At 35.2% G+C, this 20,310-nt stretch overlaps 1 protein-coding gene and 1 long non-coding RNA gene across 2 annotated transcripts in view; one reads left to right on the top strand and one right to left on the bottom strand.

The window, feature by feature from the left end:
• Nucleotides 1-20,310, top strand: part of ARSK (arylsulfatase family member K) — a 34,911-nt gene that overhangs the window by 2,446 nt on the left and 12,155 nt on the right. The window contains exons 2-5 of the mRNA XM_077864261.1: nt 1,344-1,473; nt 6,279-6,438; nt 14,744-15,026; nt 17,804-17,975. Coding sequence (XP_077720387.1) covers nt 1,344-1,473; nt 6,279-6,438; nt 14,744-15,026; nt 17,804-17,975 — 745 coding nt within the window. The remainder of the gene's footprint in view (nt 1-1,343; nt 1,474-6,278; nt 6,439-14,743; nt 15,027-17,803; nt 17,976-20,310) is intronic.
• On the bottom strand, nt 11,232-18,900 carry LOC144293213 (uncharacterized). The gene is made up of 4 exons (XR_013360639.1): nt 17,782-18,900; nt 15,304-15,491; nt 13,023-13,186; nt 11,232-11,591 (listed from the first exon to the last, which is right to left on the bottom strand). It is a non-coding gene; the product is annotated as an uncharacterized LOC144293213 (long non-coding RNA).

Raw genomic sequence — 20,310 nt, 5'->3', positions numbered from 1 at the left:
TATAAACATATACATATAAATAAATAAATTTAGGGCCCCAAATCGCCCTTGCCCTAGCTCACTAATAGGAGAAAGGTTCAATGCCAGGAAAGACAAAACACCAGACAAGCTTCTGCAAAGCAAGCAGAAGGAAGGAAACAATAATGGTTAAAGTATAAATTAATACCAATACCAATGTGCGTTTTCTAGCCTTTTCATAGGTAGCCTCTCAACACAGCTAACATTACCTCTTTCTTGACAGTTTTTTCTCGCTATTCAGGGGGCTCGATCTCATATCATCTTCCTCCCTTGCTGGCCATTCTGTCGTAGTTTCCCATGACACTTTCTCCTCTTGTTGGGGACTCCTCAGAATCCTTTTTTTTCCTCCTTTTTCATTCTCTGCCATAAAGGTTTCTTTCAGTATCATAATTTTCCATGTTTCCAGAGTCTTCCATGTTTCCGTAGTTTACCATGAATATGTAAGGACCTCCATGTTTATTTTACCAGGGTAGAGCTCCAGATTCCTGTCTGAAATCAGCAGCCTACTTTATATATCCATTTGGAAATCTCAGACATATCAAGGGTTTAACTCATTTTTAAAACTGTTTTTGTTTATAATTATATTGAAAATATAGAATAGAGATAACTCCTGGCCTAAAATATTCTTTTTTCTGTCTTTGCTCTTTACCAAGAAGAGTTCTTCAGTTCCAAAATGCGGATCTCCAGTCCAAACATCTCTTCTCATCTTCAGGCTCATTTATCCAGCAGCCACTAACATCTTCACTTGAGTCTAGCTTAAAGAACTGCTGGATCTTTCTCATCCTTTAGGTCTCATTCTTCCCAGAGGTTTCCCTGTTCATTCTATGTCTCCCTTGTTATTCTGTATCTAAGGGTTTTTTTCAAAGCACATATCACAATTTTTAGTTATTGATGCTTTATTTACTGGTATATTTTTGCCTCTCCCACTAACCTGTAAGCCTCAAGGGGCCAGGGACTCTGTTTTTTCACCATTGAACTTCCAGATCTTTCACAGTACCTGGCACATGGTAATGCTTAATAAATATTTGTTCCATCAGTCCATCATGCCCCAAAAGAACTTTCCTTTCCAGGAAATCCTTTAGTTTATTTACTATATCCAAATGAATCTAAGTGCAACACTAAATTCTTAATATTATGAACCAGATATAGGTGACAGTCTATACTTGTTTGATCTTTTTTTTTTCTTTTTACTTGTTTGATCTTTTGAGGATCCTTAGGATCATATTAAAGTCTTTTGCTACTTGTCAATTTTATGGTTAAAATTAAAGGAAATAATTTTCTTCTTTTCTAATGCAATCAGTGTTAATTAAATTTCTTTATTCCAGGATGGAAGGCTAACATTTTATCCAGGAAGTCAGGCAGTGAAGCTTCCTTTTATCAACTTCATGAAAGCACATGGCACTTCCTTTCTGAATGCCTACACAAACTCTCCAATCTGTTGCCCATCACGCGCAGGTATGAACATGCTTAATATTAAGAAGTGGCCACACACATAAAAATTTTCTCACAGTTTAAAAGATTCTATTCAAAATAGAATAGTAAGTTATATTTGTCATCTGATAAAAAAATTTTACTATAAGTGATACATATTTTAAGGAATATATTGGGGTTATTGGGATTTCTGTTTTATTTTTAAGAGTAAGAATTTTTATCATCCAAAGCAGTGTTTAACACACATGCGTGTGCGTACAAATACACACACCTATATATTTTGTTTACTGTTTATATAAGCCAGTAAAATATAGATCTGTGAGGACAGGGAAATTTTTATCTACTTTGTTACTTCTGTATTCCCAGTACTTAAAACAATGTATTTCAACTAATGGGTTATCAAAATGCTTGATGTATGAATCTTATGAGAATTTTCATGAGGTTTGCTATAACACTTTTCTATTGCTTTGTATATGAGAATTTTTAATAAGGAAAATTTGAATTTGAAAAAAAAGGGTTTAGTTCATGTGTCACTGTTTCACTTCCTTATAATTGCTGACTAAGGATCTTTTGCTTATCCAAGCAAATGAGGAAATAATCATATATCCTAGAACAGTTGTATTTTCAAGGACAGTTGAATTTTCAAGAAAATTTCAAGGAAATTTTCAGTATGAGTAGAAGAGATTGGGAGGGAATTTCAGAGCATAGCACAATGTAGTTAGAATTTTCATACATAAGGTTTCTCTGAAATTTTCCATATTATTTTAGATTATAGATTTTTTTCTCTTCCGTCTCCATTCACTTCTATCCAAATGTGTTTACTTTTATTAGAATAATTTAACAAATAGGCATATTTTTTTTAAGATTTTATTTTATTTATTCATGACAGACACAGAGAGAGCAAGGCAGAGACATAGGCAGAGGGAGAAGCAGGCTCCATGCAGGGAATCCGATGTGGGACTCGATCCCAGGAGCCGAAGGCAGATGCTCAACTGCTGAGCCACCCAGACATCCCAAATAGTCATACTTTTAATGGCAAAATGCCAGCAGTATTAATCCATGAATAACTGAGAAGACAAAAGGTCATTTTTTAAAATAAACTGTCTATTCTCTGACAGAGTTGTTTCCTTCTCACCTTTCTAATGTTTGATTGCTCTGAGATGTGTCAAAAGCACATCTGTCAGGCCTTCCTGACATGAGCTTCTCTGTGATTTGAGTCAATCCCTTCACCACCAGCACAAAGACTGATGTAATCGCCAATGATTAAAAGAAACTCAGTACTCTAAATGATATGTCAGTGATGAAGGCCCAGGGGTATTAACAGTTTTGTTAGTTTTTTATTTCCTATTGAGCAAGTGGAATGAGCAATGGACAAGTGTGAGATGTTGTCCTAGATTCTAATCCTCAATGGGCCAAACAAGTCACTTGGTTTCCTAATTTACAGGGTTAGATATCTTACTGTTGATTATCTATCTATCATCTATCTATCTATCATCTATCTATCTATCTATCTATCTATCTATCTATCTATCTATCTATCATCTATCTATTCCTTATCTATCTCACAGGGTTGCTCCCAGCATCAAATGAAATAATTAATAAAAAGGTGATTAATGAACTCAAAAGGTTTCCAAAACGTTAGGTGATACTTAAGATTTCCAAAATGTAACAACAGTAATACAGACTAACATTTGTTATTCTTTTTTTTTCATTTGTTACATTCTTAACCATGTGCCTGGCAATATTCTAAGTGGCTTTCATGTCTTAATTTATAAAATAACATTTCAATAAAGTAGATATTGTTACTACCTCCATTTTGCATGTGAAAACAAAAGATTTTATTTGTTTATTCATGAGAGACACAGAAAGAGAGAAGCAGAGACACAGGCAGAGGGAGACAGGCTCCATGCAGGCAAGCGTGAGGTGGGACGTGATCCTGGAACTCCAGGCAGACAGATGCTCAACCGCTGAGCCACCCAGGCGTCCCTCCCAACACCAGTTATTGAAGAGCATGTCCTTTCCCCATTATCTATATATTCTTGGCTCCTTTGTTTTAAAGTGACCATATTTGCTCAGGTTTATTTCTAGGCTCTCTATTCCATTTCATTGAAATAATGTGTCATTTTTTAGGCCAATACTATGCTGTCTTGGTAGTTATAGTTTTGCAATGTAGTTTGAGATCAAGAAGTATGATGCCTCCAGTTTTGTTCTTCTTTCTCAAGAATGCTTTGGCTATTTGGGGTCGTGTGTGGTTCTATACAATTTTTAGGATTGTTTGTTCTATCTGGGAACATGCCATTGGAATTTTCTCAAGGATTGCACTAAATCTATCGGTTGCTTTGAATGGTATGGACATTTTAACAATATCAGTTCTTCTGATCCATGAGCACAGAACATCTTTCCATTTATTTGTGTCATCTTCAGTTTCTTTCATCAGTGTCTTACAGTTTTTAGTTTACAACTCTTTAATCCTCCTTGGTTAAATTTTTTCTAGGTAATTTATTCATTTTGATGCAATCGTAAATGGGATTATGTTCTTAATTTCTGATAGTTTGTCATTACTATATAGAAATGCAACTGATTTTTGTATATTGATTTTATAACCTGCAACTTTAAACTTTACTAAATGCAATGATTAGTTCTAACAGTTTTTTTGTGAAATCTTTAGGGTTTTCTATATATGTTGTCTGCAAATAGAGACAGTTTTACTTCTTTCTTTCTAATTTGGATGCCTTTTATTTCTTCTTGCCTAATTGCCCTACCCAGGACTTGTACTACTGTGTTGAGTAAGAATTCTGAAAGTGGGCACCCTTGTCTTGTTCCAGATCTTGGAGGAAGTGCTTTCAGCTTTTCACCACTGAATATGTTAGCTGTTGCTTATCACATATGGTTTTTATTATGTTGAGCTATGCTCCTTCTATACCCAATTTGTTGAGAGTTTTTACCATGAATGGATATTCAATTTCATCAAATGCTTTCTCTATTACAATGAGCATATGATTTTTATCCTTCATTTTGTTAACATGGTATATCAAGTTGATTGCTTTGCAGATATTGAATCATCTTTGTATCCTTGGGAATAAGTTCCAGTTGATCATGGTGTATGACCTTTTTAATGTATTCTTGAAATCAGGTTGCTAATATTTTGTTGATGATTTTATACTATGTTCATCAGGGATATTGGCCTATCATTTTCTTCTCCTGAGGTGTCCACTTCTGGTTTTGGTATTAGAGTAATATTGGCCTCATAAAATTAGTTTGAAAGTATTTCCTCCTCTTCTATTGTTTTAGAAGAGTTTGGAGTGACAGATTGATATTAATTCTTCTATAAATGTTTGGTAGAATTCACCAATAAAGCTTTCTGGTCTGGGACTTTTCTTTCTTGGGAGGAATTTGATTACTGATTCAATCTCCTTATTCATAATTGGGGTGTTAGATTTTCCATTTCTTAATGATTCAGTCTTGGTAGGTTGTATACTTCTAGGAATATATCCACTTCTAGGTCTTCCAATCTGTTGTCATATATTGTTCATAGTAGTCTTATAACTCTTTCTTTGTATTTCTGTTATAAGTTGTAACTTCTCTTTCATTTCTGATTTTTTAATCATCGTTTTTCTTGGTAAGTCTAGCTAAATGTTTGTCTTTTTATCTTTTTAAGAAAACAGCTCTTAGTTTTATTGATCTTTTCTATTTTCTTTTTTAGTCTCTATCTTCACTCTAATCTTGTTTTTTCCTTTCTTCTACTAACTCTGGGCTTAGTTCTTTTTCTAGTTCTTAAAGTTGTAAAGTTAGGTTGTTTATTTCAGCTCTTTTTTCTTGATGTAGGCATTTAACTCTCTGAACTTACCCCTTAGAACTGTGTACCATTAGTTTTTGGTATGTTAAACTTCCATTTTCATTTGTCTCAAGATATTTTTTTAATTTCTATTTTGATTTCTGCTTTGACCCTTTGGTGTTCAGGACCATGTTGTTTAATCTCCACATAATTGTGAATTTTCCAGTTTTCTCCTTGTAAATGACTTCCAATTTCATACCTTTGTGGTCAGAAAAGATCCCTGATATTTCAACTTCTTAAATTTATTACAATTTATTTTGTGGCCTATCATATGATCTCTCCCATGTCCTAGAGAATGTTCCATATACACTTAAGAAGAGTGTATATTCTGTTGCTTTTAGATGGAATGTTCTGTAAATGTCTGTTAATTCCATCTGGTCTAACATGTAATTTCTAAGTCCAGTGTTACTTTATTGATTTTCTGTCTGGATGATCTATCCACTGTTGAATCTAGGGTACTGAAGTCCCCTACTATTATAGTATTACTGCCTATTTATCCCTTTAAGGTTGTTAATACATGAAGAAAGATTTACTGGATACAATCATACTTGTAGAAAATAACAAAAGATGTAGTACACTTAATTTTTTTGTGGAAAGCCAGTACATCCTTAAGGATGTTGGGAAAAGATCTATACTTCAATGGACTGACTTGTAAAATAAATAAGTACTTAGTGATTATTTTTATGATTGAAAGAAGACCTAGATAGAGTCAACAGGCTTTGTACATAATTCCAGCTATATTTACCCTTAAGCATCTTAACCAATAAGCCTTAAAGACTCAGCTGTAAAATGGAAACTTCTTGCAGAGTTTTCCCCTTGATAACACAATGTAACAATAAGAAATGTTAGCTGAAGGACCTAAAGCACGTTATGTCTTACCCCAGAGCACGAGCTCTAAGCTAGTAGATTTTTTTCTCTTGCTGTAATTGTCTTAATAGTTAAATAAATCAACAAGCTTAACATTAATCCCAGTCTCTCGCCTTACTACCCCCAGCAATGTGGAGTGGCCTCTTCACTCACTTAACAGAATCTTGGAATAACTTTAAGGGCCTAGATCCAAATTATACAACATGGATGGATATCATGGAGAAGCATGGCTACCGAACACAAAAATTTGGCAAACTGGACTACACTTCAGGACATCACTCCATTAGGTAAAAAGAAAAAAAAAAATAATGCTAATATGCTATCCTCTGCTATAGCACATACATGTACCCTTTTTGACTTTTATTATTTCTCCACAAAGGTGAAAATAAATCTCTTAATCCCTTGATTGTATTAATTTGGCTAACACTTTGCCTTTCTTTAATCTTCTTAAAATATTAAAATTGCTAATACGCTGGTAATTTTTATTTTTCTTAAGCATTAAAGGTCTGTAAAATTTATTTTTGAGTTTTGTTATACAATGTCTACTATGTACTGAATACAATTTATAATCTTTTTTAAAGACTCTAATCCTGCTACTTGCTTTTGTCAGTTATCTCCTGTCGATCTATTATAACTTTTTTTTTTCATTTTACTATGTCTTCAAAAACAAGGCAGGCAAGCATAGTGAGTAAGAGCAGAAATCTGGAATCAGAATGCCTCCTTGTGGGCTTTAGTTTCTCTGTTTACTACTGACCTCTAATTTCTTTGTTGTGAGGATTAAATGGAATGAGGTCTGCAGGAAAAAAACTAAACACAGCAGGTCTGTGATGGCCATCCTTAGAATGGCCCGCTTTCAAGACTGGCCCTTGGTTTATATCCAGTAACTTGAATATCGGGAGTGTTCCATGTATTCCCTGATGAAAATGACTTATTCTGTACCTAGGATGTACAATGTGGTTTATGCTCAATGCTTGCTTTCCCTCTGAGAGTCTGGGAGGCAGAGGGTATCTGCATGATCAGCCCCCAATAACAACTTGGGTACTAAAGAGATTCCCTAATAGACAATTCTTCACACATATGGTCATGTTTGATACTGGATGAATAAAGTGTGCCTTTTGTGACTCCACCTGGAAACTTGAAACTGGTTTGCTATCAATTTACCCTAAATACTGTTTCCTTTGCTGATTTTGCTTTGTGTCCTTTCACTATAATCATGGCCATGTGTACAACTAAATGCTGCGTCCCATGAATTCTTCTGGTGAACTTGGGTATGATCTTCGAAGTCTCCCAACACTTGTGATTCCTGGCATAGAGACATATTAAAGCCTTAGAGCAGTACCTCTTGCCTAACAGGCACTAATTAAGGGTTATGGCAATGGTGGTAGTGAATGATTATGATGCTAATAATTATGGCAAGAACCAGAAAAATAAATTGAATAAAAGTAACGGTGAAGATAGTGAGATGAATAGTGTTCCCCAAAACTTCATGTCTAACTGGAACTACAGAATGTGACCTAATTTGGAAATAGATCCTTTTTACAAATGTAATTAGTTAGGGTTCAAAATGAAGTTATCCTGAATTTAAAGTGAGTCTTAAATCTGATGACTAGTGTTCTCATTAGAAAAGAAAAAGACGTAGACACACAGAGAAGGCATTGTGAAGACAGAGCAGAGACTGGAGTGATCACAGCTACAGTCTTAATATAACACCCAGTGTTCATTACATCACATGCCCTCCTTAATGCCCATCACCCAGTTACCCCTTCCCTCACCCTCCTCAGATGTATATTTTGAATGCCGGAAACAAGGAAAAAGGAAGAATTCTTCCCATGCTCCCGCAGAAGGAACACTGGCCAGCCAATACCTTGATTTCTAATTTCTGGCTTCTAGAACCATGAGATAATTAATTTCTATTGTTTTAAACCACGCAAACAGCATGGTTTGCAGTAATTTGTTACTGCAGCCCCTGGAAGCTTACAGAATGAGTTTTGGGTGAATAGATACTAAAATAATCTAGAATAATTGGAGTATTAGTCTTGCATTTCTGGATAATGTTAAATGTCTTTCCTTTTCTTTCTCCCAAAATCTAAAAGATATCAATCCTGCAAACCCAGGAGGGACCCTCACATCTCCTCCCCACCTCTGCATTCTAATCCATCCCCAGATGTTGTCAGTTCTATTTCTAAAATCTCTCTCCAGTTTATTCACTTACCATCTCCACCAAGCCACTAGCCTCTCCTGCATAAAATATTGAGGTGGCCCTCTAATGTTTCTTCTATCTGATCCATTCTCTATAAGCAGACAGATTGATCTTTCAAAAATATACATCTGAGGAAGTGGGGGAATGGGGTAATTGGGTGATGGGCATTAAGGAGGGCATGTGATATAATGAGCACTGGGTGTTATATTAAGACTGATGAATCACTGACCTCTACTTCTGAAACTAATAATACACTCTATGTTAATTAACTGAATTTAAATAAAAACAAATAAATTAATTAAGTCACGGAACAGGATGCCTGTGTGGCTCAGCTGATTAAAAAAATTAATGATAGGGACACCTGGGTGGCTCAGCAGTTTAGCGCCACCTTCTGGAGTTTAGCGTCTGATCCTGGAGACCCAGGATCAAGTCCTACATCAGGCTCCCTGCATGGAGCCTGCTTCTCTCTCTGCCTATGTCTCTGCCTCTCTCTCTCTCTCTCTGTGTCTCTCATGAATAAATACATAAAATCTTTTAATAAACAAACAAATAAATAAATCTATCTTTAAAAAATTAATAATAAAATAAACACCTGATCAAGTGTCTTACCCAATTAAAATCTTTCTGTGGATCTTTTTTCCTCTGTAGGTAGGCTAAAATTCCAAATCTACAAAATGGTTTATAAGACCCTGTATTATCTAGTCCCTGCATACCTCTGGTCTCATTTCATACCACTGTCTCTCTCTCCCTCAGTATGCACCTGGTCTTTCATTTCTTTCACATGATTTTCACTAGCTCTGGATCACTGCACAAGCTAGTTTTGTGCAAAAAGCTCTCCCCCAACTCTGCCAGTAATGCAGGAGGAAAAAAAAAGGGTGGAAGCAGAAGTAGAAGGAGCATAGGCTTTGAGTCCATCAGAACTGTTAAATGCCCAGCTTCCCTGCTTACCATCCTTGCAACCTTGGGCAAGTTACTTGACTTCTCTAAGTGTCAGTGTTCTTACCTGAAAACTGGAATTAATAACACCCACCGTGAGGTGCCTGGTTGCTTTGGTCAGTGGAGCAATGACTCCTGATCTTGGGGTTATGAGTTTGAGCCCCACATTGCGTATAGAAATTACTTAAAAATAAAAAAATCTTAAAAAAATAATACCCACCTCATTGGATGATTAGGAGTTTTGAATCAGTTAATATTAGAGATTATGTAAAAAGATTAAATAAGGTAATATGAAGTACTTAACCAATGCCAGGTGCAGAATAAGCATTCAATCAAGGGGGGAAAATTATTATAAAAATGGCTTAATCAGAATATAGTTTAATGTTTACATAAACCTTTCATTTTCTTTCTTTTTTTTCTTTTCTTAGCAGGGGAAAGGACAGAGGGAAAGGGAGAGAGAGAATCTTAAGCAGATTCTGTGCTCAGGGTGGAGCCTGACACAGGGCTTGATCTCATGACCCTGAGATTATGACCTGAGCCAAAATCAAGAGTCAGATGCTTAATGGACTGAGCCACTCAGGTGCCCCAAACCCTTTATTTTTCTAAAGTGTGTTGCACTGGTAATTATTTCATGTAGTTTCACAAGTTTCTCTTTAAAATTCTACTTTTTAGAAAGTAAGCTTAATCCAAAGTAAAATTTATTATTATCCTATCCCATACTATTACCCAGTCTTGTGTTACTTCCTATTGTTTTCTGTTTTCTCAGGCAATCCAGTAATAAAAGGAATCTAAGGTTGAACAGCTCATACTCCCTGTAACTATCATGCTGTGTATGATATGGTTAAATTTTATCTGAATTTTATTCATCAGAAATAAGAACTCTGTTTCTCTTTTTCATGCATATTCCCACTGCCAAAATCATGCTGGTGCATTGTAGGCATTAAGTGTTTGAATGAATGACTGAGACAATGACATTGATCTAGCTACTTATTATTTGATAAACATTAATGTTCTGTTTAACCTATGGTTTAAAATCAGTAAAAGGAAAAGAGCTACTTAATGTGGATATCTGGGACATCAGAGATGGTTTTCAGTATAATAATTTCTTGTAGCTAATTTTTATAACTCACCAGAGTTTAGAAAATTGAAAAAAGCTCTCAGAACTGTCTGTATTAGTTCTGTATGAACCCACATAGTTATTTAGCTGACAAATAGGTCAAGGATGCTACTAGTAGCATATCTGCAAAGGTTATATGAATTATAGCACATTGTATTTTAGATTTTTCTGTGCAATTTAAAAAATAGATCTCAGAAAAAAATGTCTCTCAATATCAAACTTAATAGGGGTATTCAGTATTTTGAGAGACTGACTCTCAAAGTCAATAGTTGTTTTTATAACTCTTTGTGCTATCTTTTCCACTGAAATTGGTTGTTTTTGAACCTCCTTGTATTTTCAGCCAGAATTACAAGTTTCTTCAGTTTATTACTATAATACTCTGTCTTTTTACTATCAGATTAAACTCTCTTGCCAATATATTCTCAAAATAAAAAACAATGGTTCTCAAACCAGGGCAATTTTGACAAGCCTCCCCACCGGCCCACCGCCCCACCGCCCCAAGACATTTAATAAGGACTGGGGGAATGCTGCTGGTATCTAGACGGTAGAGGCCAGGGTTGCTGCTAAACAGTATACAATGCACAGAACAACCCACCTACCATCTGCCCCCACCCCACCTCCAGCCCAAAGCAAAGAATTATCAAGCCCAAGATGTCAATAGTGTAGAGATTGAGAAAACATAATGTAAAGCTAAATATTTCTAAATCTACAAAACCAAAGAGCATGTTAATTTGGAAGTGTGAAGAATTTGGAGGTATTTTATATAGACATTTTAAAAACTAGATTTCTAAGATCAATACAATTTAATAAATAAATTGAGTATTAAGTAAAAGTCCTTAAAATACTAAAAGATGATCCTTATTTAAGTTACAAAAGTATAGTCCAATGTATTTATTCAGCCAGTACTTAATTGAGCCAACTATTATGTACCAGACACTATTTTTTAAAGGATAGGAATACAGTAGTGATCAAAACACAAAAATCTCTAAACTCAGGGAACTTACATTCTAATGGCATCAGAAGTCAAGTTAAATAAGCTGCTGTCTTCTCTTTCCTAGCTAAAAATTTGAAAGTTTAAAATCTACAATCAAATCCTCTGTCATCCTACTTCCACTGATCTGTTCTCAATCCATGTCACTTCATCATGTTTTCCTGAAGCCGAGTCATACCAGGCAATTTTCACTCCTCTGAAACAAATGAAAAATAAAGGCCTACTTCCAAAATGAGAGAATTGCTTTGGGAAATTCTTAAGCTTGAACCTTTTGGCAAACAGGAAAGTGAAGCAAACTATGAGCTGCTTATACCAGTCTTCCTGTCCCTGTCAGGCCTCCAGACCAGAGCACAGGCTTTCTCAATAGAATCACAGTGACTCTTGGTATATATCTCATCTATATCTACTATTGTTTTATGATCTAAGATCATATATACCTTTATATTGTTTTTATCCATACCAAAGAGGAGTTTCTTTTCCTTATAATAAAGAAAGGCATCCATCCATTCCTTTGGTCATTTTATTTTTTTAAATTAAAAAAAAAAATTTTTTTAAGATTTTGTTTATTTATTCATGACAGAGAGGCAGAGGGAGAAGCAGGCTCCATGCAGGGAGCCCGACAGGGGATCCCAGGTCCCCAGGGTCATGCCCTGGGCTGAAGGCAGTCCAAACTGCTGGGCCACCCGGGCTGCCCCCTTTGGTCATTTTAGAAGCTTTTGTAGAACCCACACCACTACCACCATTCTATTATCACTAATGAAATTCAGTATCTAGAACAGTTTGCATTATTCTTGGTGCATTCTCAGATAATTGAAGATAATGAAAGAGTCTGCTGCTGTTTTAATTATTCCGGTACTCTCATTTCTGATGATTAGCAAATTCTTGGCTGAAGCAGCCCCTGGGGCTACCTGCAGAATGCTGTCTACCATAATTCCTAGATCAGTTTCTTGAGACCTTAGTGGATAGCTCTGAGCCTACAATCTCATTACCATTCTTGGATTTTTTTTCCCATTTAATTACTAAACTTTAATATATTATGTTTAGCTGCCTATAATGAAGTTTATAACTCCTACTTTGGCCAGTGTTAGCCATTTGTGGAAATTTGTCTCAATTTTTTGAGAAGAGCCTGGAGCTATCTAATAATAGGGAAATTTAACTTTTCAATTTAACATTAGCATTAGCCAGATATGAGCTAGGTGAAGAGACTTGTGGTTTTAAAAAGGAGGTTAAAAAAAGTCTAGATAACTATGGTACAGGGCAAAATATATTGCATTCTGTTTAAAAGAGTAAATGATCACATCCAGATTTTTTTTTTTCAGGGGATGGGAGTAAAGGCTGTAAAGTACTATATTTAATTTATTCTAAGGTGGTACCTTTTTTTTTTTTTTCACAATTTAAGGTATCTCTGAAATTGCAATGCATCTTACCTAGTGACATTACAAAGTTCTGTTTAGTGTAATTGGCAGTATTTTTCTTAATAGTATATATATATATATTTTTAAATAGTATATATAGTTTTAGTAGCATTTAGATTTGATGAGCTTTCATAGAGTAGAACATTACTAAGCTAAAATGGACAGGAAGGAGAAATTTCCAAACAAAGGTATCCAAGCAGGAAAGTACAAACCTTTTGGAGAACATTGGATAAACCAGAATTACTGTAGGGAAGATGAAAGGTAAAGCTTTCAAATGTGAGAAGGACTTCAGTAACAGGTTCAAGCAGCTGGCAGAAAATAACCTGCATGTTTCAGCTGGTAAGCTGAATTTGAGAATCTCCACAAATTTTTTGTTCTGTAAAAAAAGACAAAAACAAAATAGTAATAACAACTTTGGAATGGCTCTGTTTAATTCTTTTCATCCTTGACTATTTGTTTTGGTCTCTGGTGAAGTCCCATGATTATTCTACATGAATTTTTTGGGTTCATGTAATTTCTTGATTGATCCAATTTGTCATCCATTCAGTCTCCCTGTGTTCCTCTAAATATTTCCAGCCTTCCAGGTGGCTCTTTTAATACCTACATTCTATTGTAGTTAGCCATGAAAAATGGAGAATTTATTTTTACTATGTTTTTAGTATTATTACATACAAAACATATTTATAATAAAAACTATGAAATATTTAAAATACAAAGTATATTAATATTAATATTTTATATTACATATAATAAGTACTACTACTAATAATAAATTATATCAGTGGCAAAAAAATCCATGATTTTCATCTTATATACAAATGGATCTATGAATTAAAAAAAGATTCTCTTACTTCTAACCTGAATTTGCTAGAGTTTATTCATTCCACTAAAATAGACTTTTTTGAGTGTTCATGTATGTGAGAAAGATAGATGACAGCCTTTAAAAAATAGTTTGTGTATTTCTCACAACACTGAGAGAAGAACATTTAATGGAAAGGAGTATAGATTTCTTTCTCCTTTTATAGAATACATTAGGCTGATACTGAAACTTGCAAGGTCATTATCCAGAATTATAATGTTTTCATTCAGGAGACTTACCTGAGACACATCTAGCTGTTTAAATCCCATCAGAAACAATAATTGTGTATGTGTGTGAGAGAGAGAGAAAAAATCTTAACTATAGAGAATAAACTAATGGTTACAAGGGGGGGTGTTGAGTGAGATAGGTGAAGAGGATTTTAAGAGTACACTTATCTTGATGAGCACTGAGTAATATATGGAATATATGGAATTTTTAAATCACTATGTTGTACCCGTGAAACAAATATAACATTGTATATTAACTATACTGGAATAAAAATTAAAATCTATCTTTCTTCTGACAGAAAAAAAAAGACAAATTGCTAGAAAATTTAGGAGAAATACTAGGAACTTGAAACATTTTTTATTTTATTAAATATCTTGTTAATAAGAAAAATAACCCTTAAAAATAATCAATCTTAGTTTTAAAGAACACATAGGTGACTATTTGATTCTTGTCATTTTTTTCCCCCTGGTTTTTGTGTTTGCAAGTCTCAGTAACTCTTTTAATGAGATCTAGTGTAGTGAGCCTGAACATTTACATGATTGAGTCTAAAAATTGTTTTCCATATTGCTTTCTTATATTTATGTTTAGTCAGGTTTTTAAATCTTTTTTAGGGGATCCCTGCGTGGCGCAGCGGTTTGGCGCCTGCCTTTGGCCCAGGGCACAATCCTGGAGACCCGGGATCGAATCCCACATCGGGCTCCTGGTGCATGGAGCCTGCTTCTCCCTCTGCCTGTGTCTCTGCCTCTCTCTCTCTCTGTGTGTGTGACTATCATAAATAAATAAAAATTAAAAAAAAATAAATCTTTTTTAGTACCTTATAATATACCTGTCTTTTTGCTTCCTCAGCAACCGTGTTGAAGCATGGACAAGAGATGTTGCTTTCTTACTCAGACAAGAAGGTAGACCTATGATTAATCTTATCCCTAAAAAGACTAAAATAAGAGTAATGGAAGGAGATTGGAAGAATACAGACAGAGCAGTAAATTGGCTAAGAAAGGAAGCAAGTAATTCCACTCAGCCATTTGTTCTGTACTTGGGATTAAATTTACCACATCCATATCCTTCCCCATCTTCAGGAGAAAATTTTGGATCTTCAACATTTCACACATCTCTTTATTGGCTCAAAAAGGTAAGTATGTTATTGTGTGCTCAAAAGTACAAGTTAACATTAAAGCTGTATGTCATTGGTACTTGCCCACTGCTTCTTTTATTATCACTTTTAAAGAAAATTTTGAAAATTCCATATGTTAGCAAATCAAATGTGACCAATAACTGATTGGCAAAAAACAAAGGGGCAATTTTACAAAGATAAAATAAATACTAAAACTCAGCAATCTACTTATGAGTTGAACACATTTGCATATAAATGTGTCTATAAAAAAAAAAAAAGAAAGAAACTCGGGTACCTGGGTGGCTCAGTTGGCTGAGTGTCCAACTCTTGGTTTCAGCTTAGGTCATGGTCCCAGGGTCCTGATATCAAGCCGCGGGTGGGGTTTTGCACTCAGTGCAGAGTCTGCTCAGGATGCTCTCTCTGTCCCTTTGCCCCCCCTCCCCCCAGCTTGTGAGCTCTCTCTCTCTCTTAAATAAATAAAACCTTGGGAGAAAAAAAGAAACAAACAAAAAGATGATTCTCTTAAGAATGCAGGCAGTCTCCACTTGGCACAGTTCCAGGGTGGCAAAAGTGACTATACAAGCTGAAACTGTACAAAGAGATCTCAATAATCAATTGAGAAAATGACCATTTTTCTAGGACTCTTAAAACCATTTGTCAAAACATTAAATTGCTCTTATTTTGGGTTATAAATGTGTAGGGAAATAGAAAAAAACATTTACGTTTAAACATAAAAACATAAAAAATGTTTATTGTTTTTATGTTTATAAAATGTTTAATGCACTGTAACTGAAAACACTAGAAATATTAAGAATTAAACTGTTTGGCATTTTTGTAAAAAATCAAGAATTTGAACAGTGCTTGCCTTCTCAATGTGTAACAAGATTTGGGGCAAACATCTCTGAGTCTTGGCAGACTGTCCTATCCCTTTCTAAATGTGGTTCACCTTCCAATATTTTACCCTTTGTACTTCCAATGTCATGATATATTTCTCTGAGTTCCTAGGATTTTTTCCAGTGTCACTTTCTCTAGGATATCTTCATCCTATTGTTTTGCAATGACCTTCCCATTTTTATCAGTCAGTGTGTCTCACTAAGTTCCTCTGGCTGCATAACTAGAGTGTATCAAATGATGGCAGTGTCAACATTCCCAGATTGGCAGTTTTTTCTATAAGTCTAGTTAATGTTTGATTCATATTTTATGTACAGTGTTATTACTTTTTTATTTCTTTACTGTACATTCATCGTTTTTTAAGATTTATTTATTGATTCATGAAAGACACAAAGAGAGAAGTAAAGACACAGGCAGAGGGAAAAGCAGGCTCCCCATAGGGAGCCCAATGCAGGACTGGATCACAGATCCCGGGATCAAGCACTAAGACAAAGGCAGACGCTCAACCACTGAGCCACCCAGGCGTCCCTGTACATTCATCTTTTTTTGACCAGTCCCCTCTTTTGATTATCCATTTTTGTAAAATGTCACATGGAGTTATCGCTGAGAGACAAGGAGATAGCAGAACTCCACACATAGCTATATGTATGCATACTGAATAAAAGATATGCAGTGACCAATCACTGACAGACTTTGAAAAAAATGACATGATTAGTCCCTGATTGGGATACACATCTGTAATATACAAGGATTTGTAGTCTAAAGACCTAGCAGTATTTGAATGTGAAAGTTTGTACTTTATGCGGCAACTCACAGTTCATATACTTTGGTAATTAAAATTTGTGTTGTTGGGGGACTGGTGTTATTTAATTAAACTGTGGTAAATGAAATCCATGCACATCTGAACCATGCAAATGAAGACTATGTGTGTTTTGGAAGGTATCAACTTAAACTGAATTTAAGTTGCTTTAAAAACTCTAATCAGAGGGATGCCTGGGTGGCTCAGCAGTTGAGCATCTGCCTTTGGTTCAGGGCATGATCCCAGGGTCTGGGGATCAAGTCCCACATCGGGCTCCCTGCATGGAGCCTATTTCTCCCTCTGCCTGTGTCTCCGCCTCTCTCTGTCTCATTAATAAATAAGTGAAATCTTAAAAAAAAAAAAAAAAAAAAAAAAAAAACCTCTAATCAGAAATGCTGTTTAGTGAATCCTATCGCAAAGGAAATAATATCAAAATTGTAGATACTTCATGTCTTCTAAAAAGTTGTAACTGAAAAAAATAAAAAATAAATAAAAAGTTGTAACTGGTTCTATCTTGAAAGATTAGTACCAGCCTAATGAACTGAAGCAGATAACTTACAAGTAAATAGTAAGTAGATACCTGAGTTTTTTTAGTTACATGACTAAAAAAAGTATATGACTTAAGCTTAGTGTTGTTTTCACCAAGACTATAAGCATTCATGTGTTTCCAAAAGTTGTACTTGTTCTTAGCAAACATTTGGCTGTCTCACTAGATATTGGCAATTTTATAGGCGAACTATTGGGAACGGAAATCTCAGGTTGTTGATTTTGGAATTTTGAGTTGGTCACACACTATATTAAAAAGCTTGGATACTTTTTGTGGACTAGAATACTGTCTAATATACCTCATGTTTTTCACTGTCATATAAATTTATAAAAATAATTTTCACAACTGTCTCACTATGTCTACAGATATTAATATACACCTTTCATTGTTACTGGGAATAGCAGTTTGTTCCTAACCATGTATTTGATTTCCTATTTTCTTTACATAACTCATAACTATTTTCTTCTATAATCCTAAGTAAATAAGCATTGTCTAGTTCACCATACATACTTGTTGGAAGAAAAGAATATTACTACCTTGTTTTTCTCTCCTTTTTAGGTTTCTTATGATGCCATCAAAATTCCAAAGTGGTTGCCTCTGTCAGAAATGCACCCTGTAGATTATTACTCTTCTTATACAAAAAACTGCACTGGAAAGTTTACAAAAAAGGAAATTAAAAATATTAGAGCCTTTTATTATGCTATGTGTGCTGAGACAGATGCCATGCTTGGTAGGTGGTATATTTAATATAATAATAAGCAATTAAATGAAAAAAAGGTATAATATTTTTCCAACAAACTGGTTGGTGACTTGTATGAACTGCCTCAGATAATGTTTTGTAACAGTTTCTTGATGCTAAAGGCTTGGAATAATCAAAATCCTGACATATAAAAATTGGATAATTTGTACTATTAATTGTGGAATAAAAAGCTTTTTCGATCTTAATAATTCATAAATGCTCAGATCTTTTCATAGATAAGGACAGGATCGTAGAAGGCTATTACCTGCTTGACACAAAACTTTTTACCTGCTTTAAACAGGAATTAGTATTTAACCAAACACAGGTATATATGTAACACACGCGAATTTTGTGATTTCTCCCAGACTTGAAATAATTAGATAACAAAACCATTCTTCCCAGGCCCTTTAGAGCAGGGTTTAACTAAACCTAACATCGGTTTCCCCATGTGTATTCTGGTCCAGAATCATATTGAATTTCCTTCCCTAGTTTACCTCAAAACCCTATGTGCTCCCAGAAGAGGACGGTCAAGAAAGCGTTTTTCCTATTCACTTGTAGAGTTAATGGCAGTTTCCAGTTTAGATTGGAAGACCCCGTTTTTAAAAAAATCCATTTTTCTAACAAGTTGTTTTCATATTTTGCTATAATTTGGAGTAAATTGCATTAGTGAAGTATGAAAAGTACCTCTTCTATACAAAGTAAATTTTGAGAGTGAACAAGTGATGAGCTATTTCTTAAAAAGCATTCATTGGGCAAAAATAGAAAAGTATAAAGCAGAAAGCAAAAAAATATATATGGATAAATTATTTTACCAAGTATAATATGAATTAAAAGTCCTAAGGAGGGGCACCTGGATGGCTCAATCCTTTAAGCACCTCCCTTCGGCTGGCTCAGGTCGTGATCTCAGAGTCCTGGGACCAAGCCCCACGTTGGACTCCCTACTCAGCAGGGAGCCTGCTTCTCCCTCTTCCTCTGCTTGCTCCTCCCCCTGCTTGTGCTGTCTGTCTCTATCAAATAAATCAACAAAATCTTAAAAAAAAAATAAAAGGCCCTAAGGATTTTCCAAGTACTCAATCTTAAATGCAAATAAGATTTTAAAGTAAATTTCTTTAATCCTAAATCCACACAAAGGTTGAACTGCTTTTCATATTTTCTGATGTTGGTGAATATTCACCCACTTGCACTCTGGAAATCACTTTGAAAGTTTGCAGCTACGTAGCATTCATCTGTATCTACTAAGATGAAATACTATATATACATAATGTTGCTTCAGGAGTGTGGGAATACCTCTTAAAGTTTCTTAGAGAAAATATGCAGCAGATCACTTCAACTTACAAAGTTTATGAAATATGTCATATCTTGTCATAGCCACACTAGTCTGGTCACCAAATGGTGTATTTTTACTGTTCACTGTGTTTGCTCAACAAATATTGAACACCTACTAGCTAGCTATCAGGCATTATTTGGGGCTCTGGTGATGCTAATTGAATATTATGAAGAAATCACACTTTAATTAAAAACACTAAGCTCTTGTTGCTGCACCTCAGAGCCTTTATATTTGCTTTTCCCTCTGCCTGGGATGCTCTTCCCTTTGCTTTTTTACATTATTTTGTCTATTTACTTGTTTACTGTCTGCTTCCCTTGAACGAGGGGAGCCTTGTGAGGGCAGGGACTTTGGTCTTATTCAAGATTGCAACTTAAGTACCTAGCTTTGCATCCATGGTGCCTAGAACACAGTATGCACTCAGCAAACATGTACTGAATGAGTATAAACACCAGCCCTTGTAACACGTTGTTGGAATTCCAGCAGAACACAAGTTGTAGAGGCCTTAAAGGACAGCCATTCAGTCTGCCTGGAGGAGCAGGCAATGTTTCATCAGGGAAATAATGCCTGAGCCAGGTCATAAAAAAAGAATGGGAATCTGTCACATAGAAGGTGGGGGGAAAGGCATTCAACTCCAAAGAAAGAAGAGAATGTACAGAGGCAAGAAAGTCTAACCTAATTATTACTAGTTCAGGGAGTCTAAGTAGTTTAGGACTATGGAAGATAAAGGTCTAGGGGGCAGTTGAGGCTGGTGAGCTTGCTAAAGAATTAAACAATGGGAAGTTTTGAAAAAGTTCTAAGCTGGGATATGACATGATCAGATATTTTAGAAAGACAGCCCCCCAAGTGGTATCAGAGCTAGGGAAGCAGTATGGACGGGGGCAAGAAGACCAATTAGGAAGCTGTTATAGTTGCCCAGTTGAAAGATCCTGATGGTCTATACTCTGTAAATAACTCTGTAGAACCATGGGTCTCAGCGACTGGACCTCAGAATCAGCTGTG

The sequence above is a fragment of the Canis aureus genome, chromosome 2, assembly GCF_053574225.1.
Source record: "Canis aureus isolate CA01 chromosome 2, VMU_Caureus_v.1.0, whole genome shotgun sequence".
NCBI lineage: Eukaryota > Metazoa > Chordata > Mammalia > Carnivora > Canidae > Canis > Canis aureus.
Note: the sequence above shows the minus strand (reverse complement) of the source record. Positions and strands in the feature narration are given on the sequence as shown.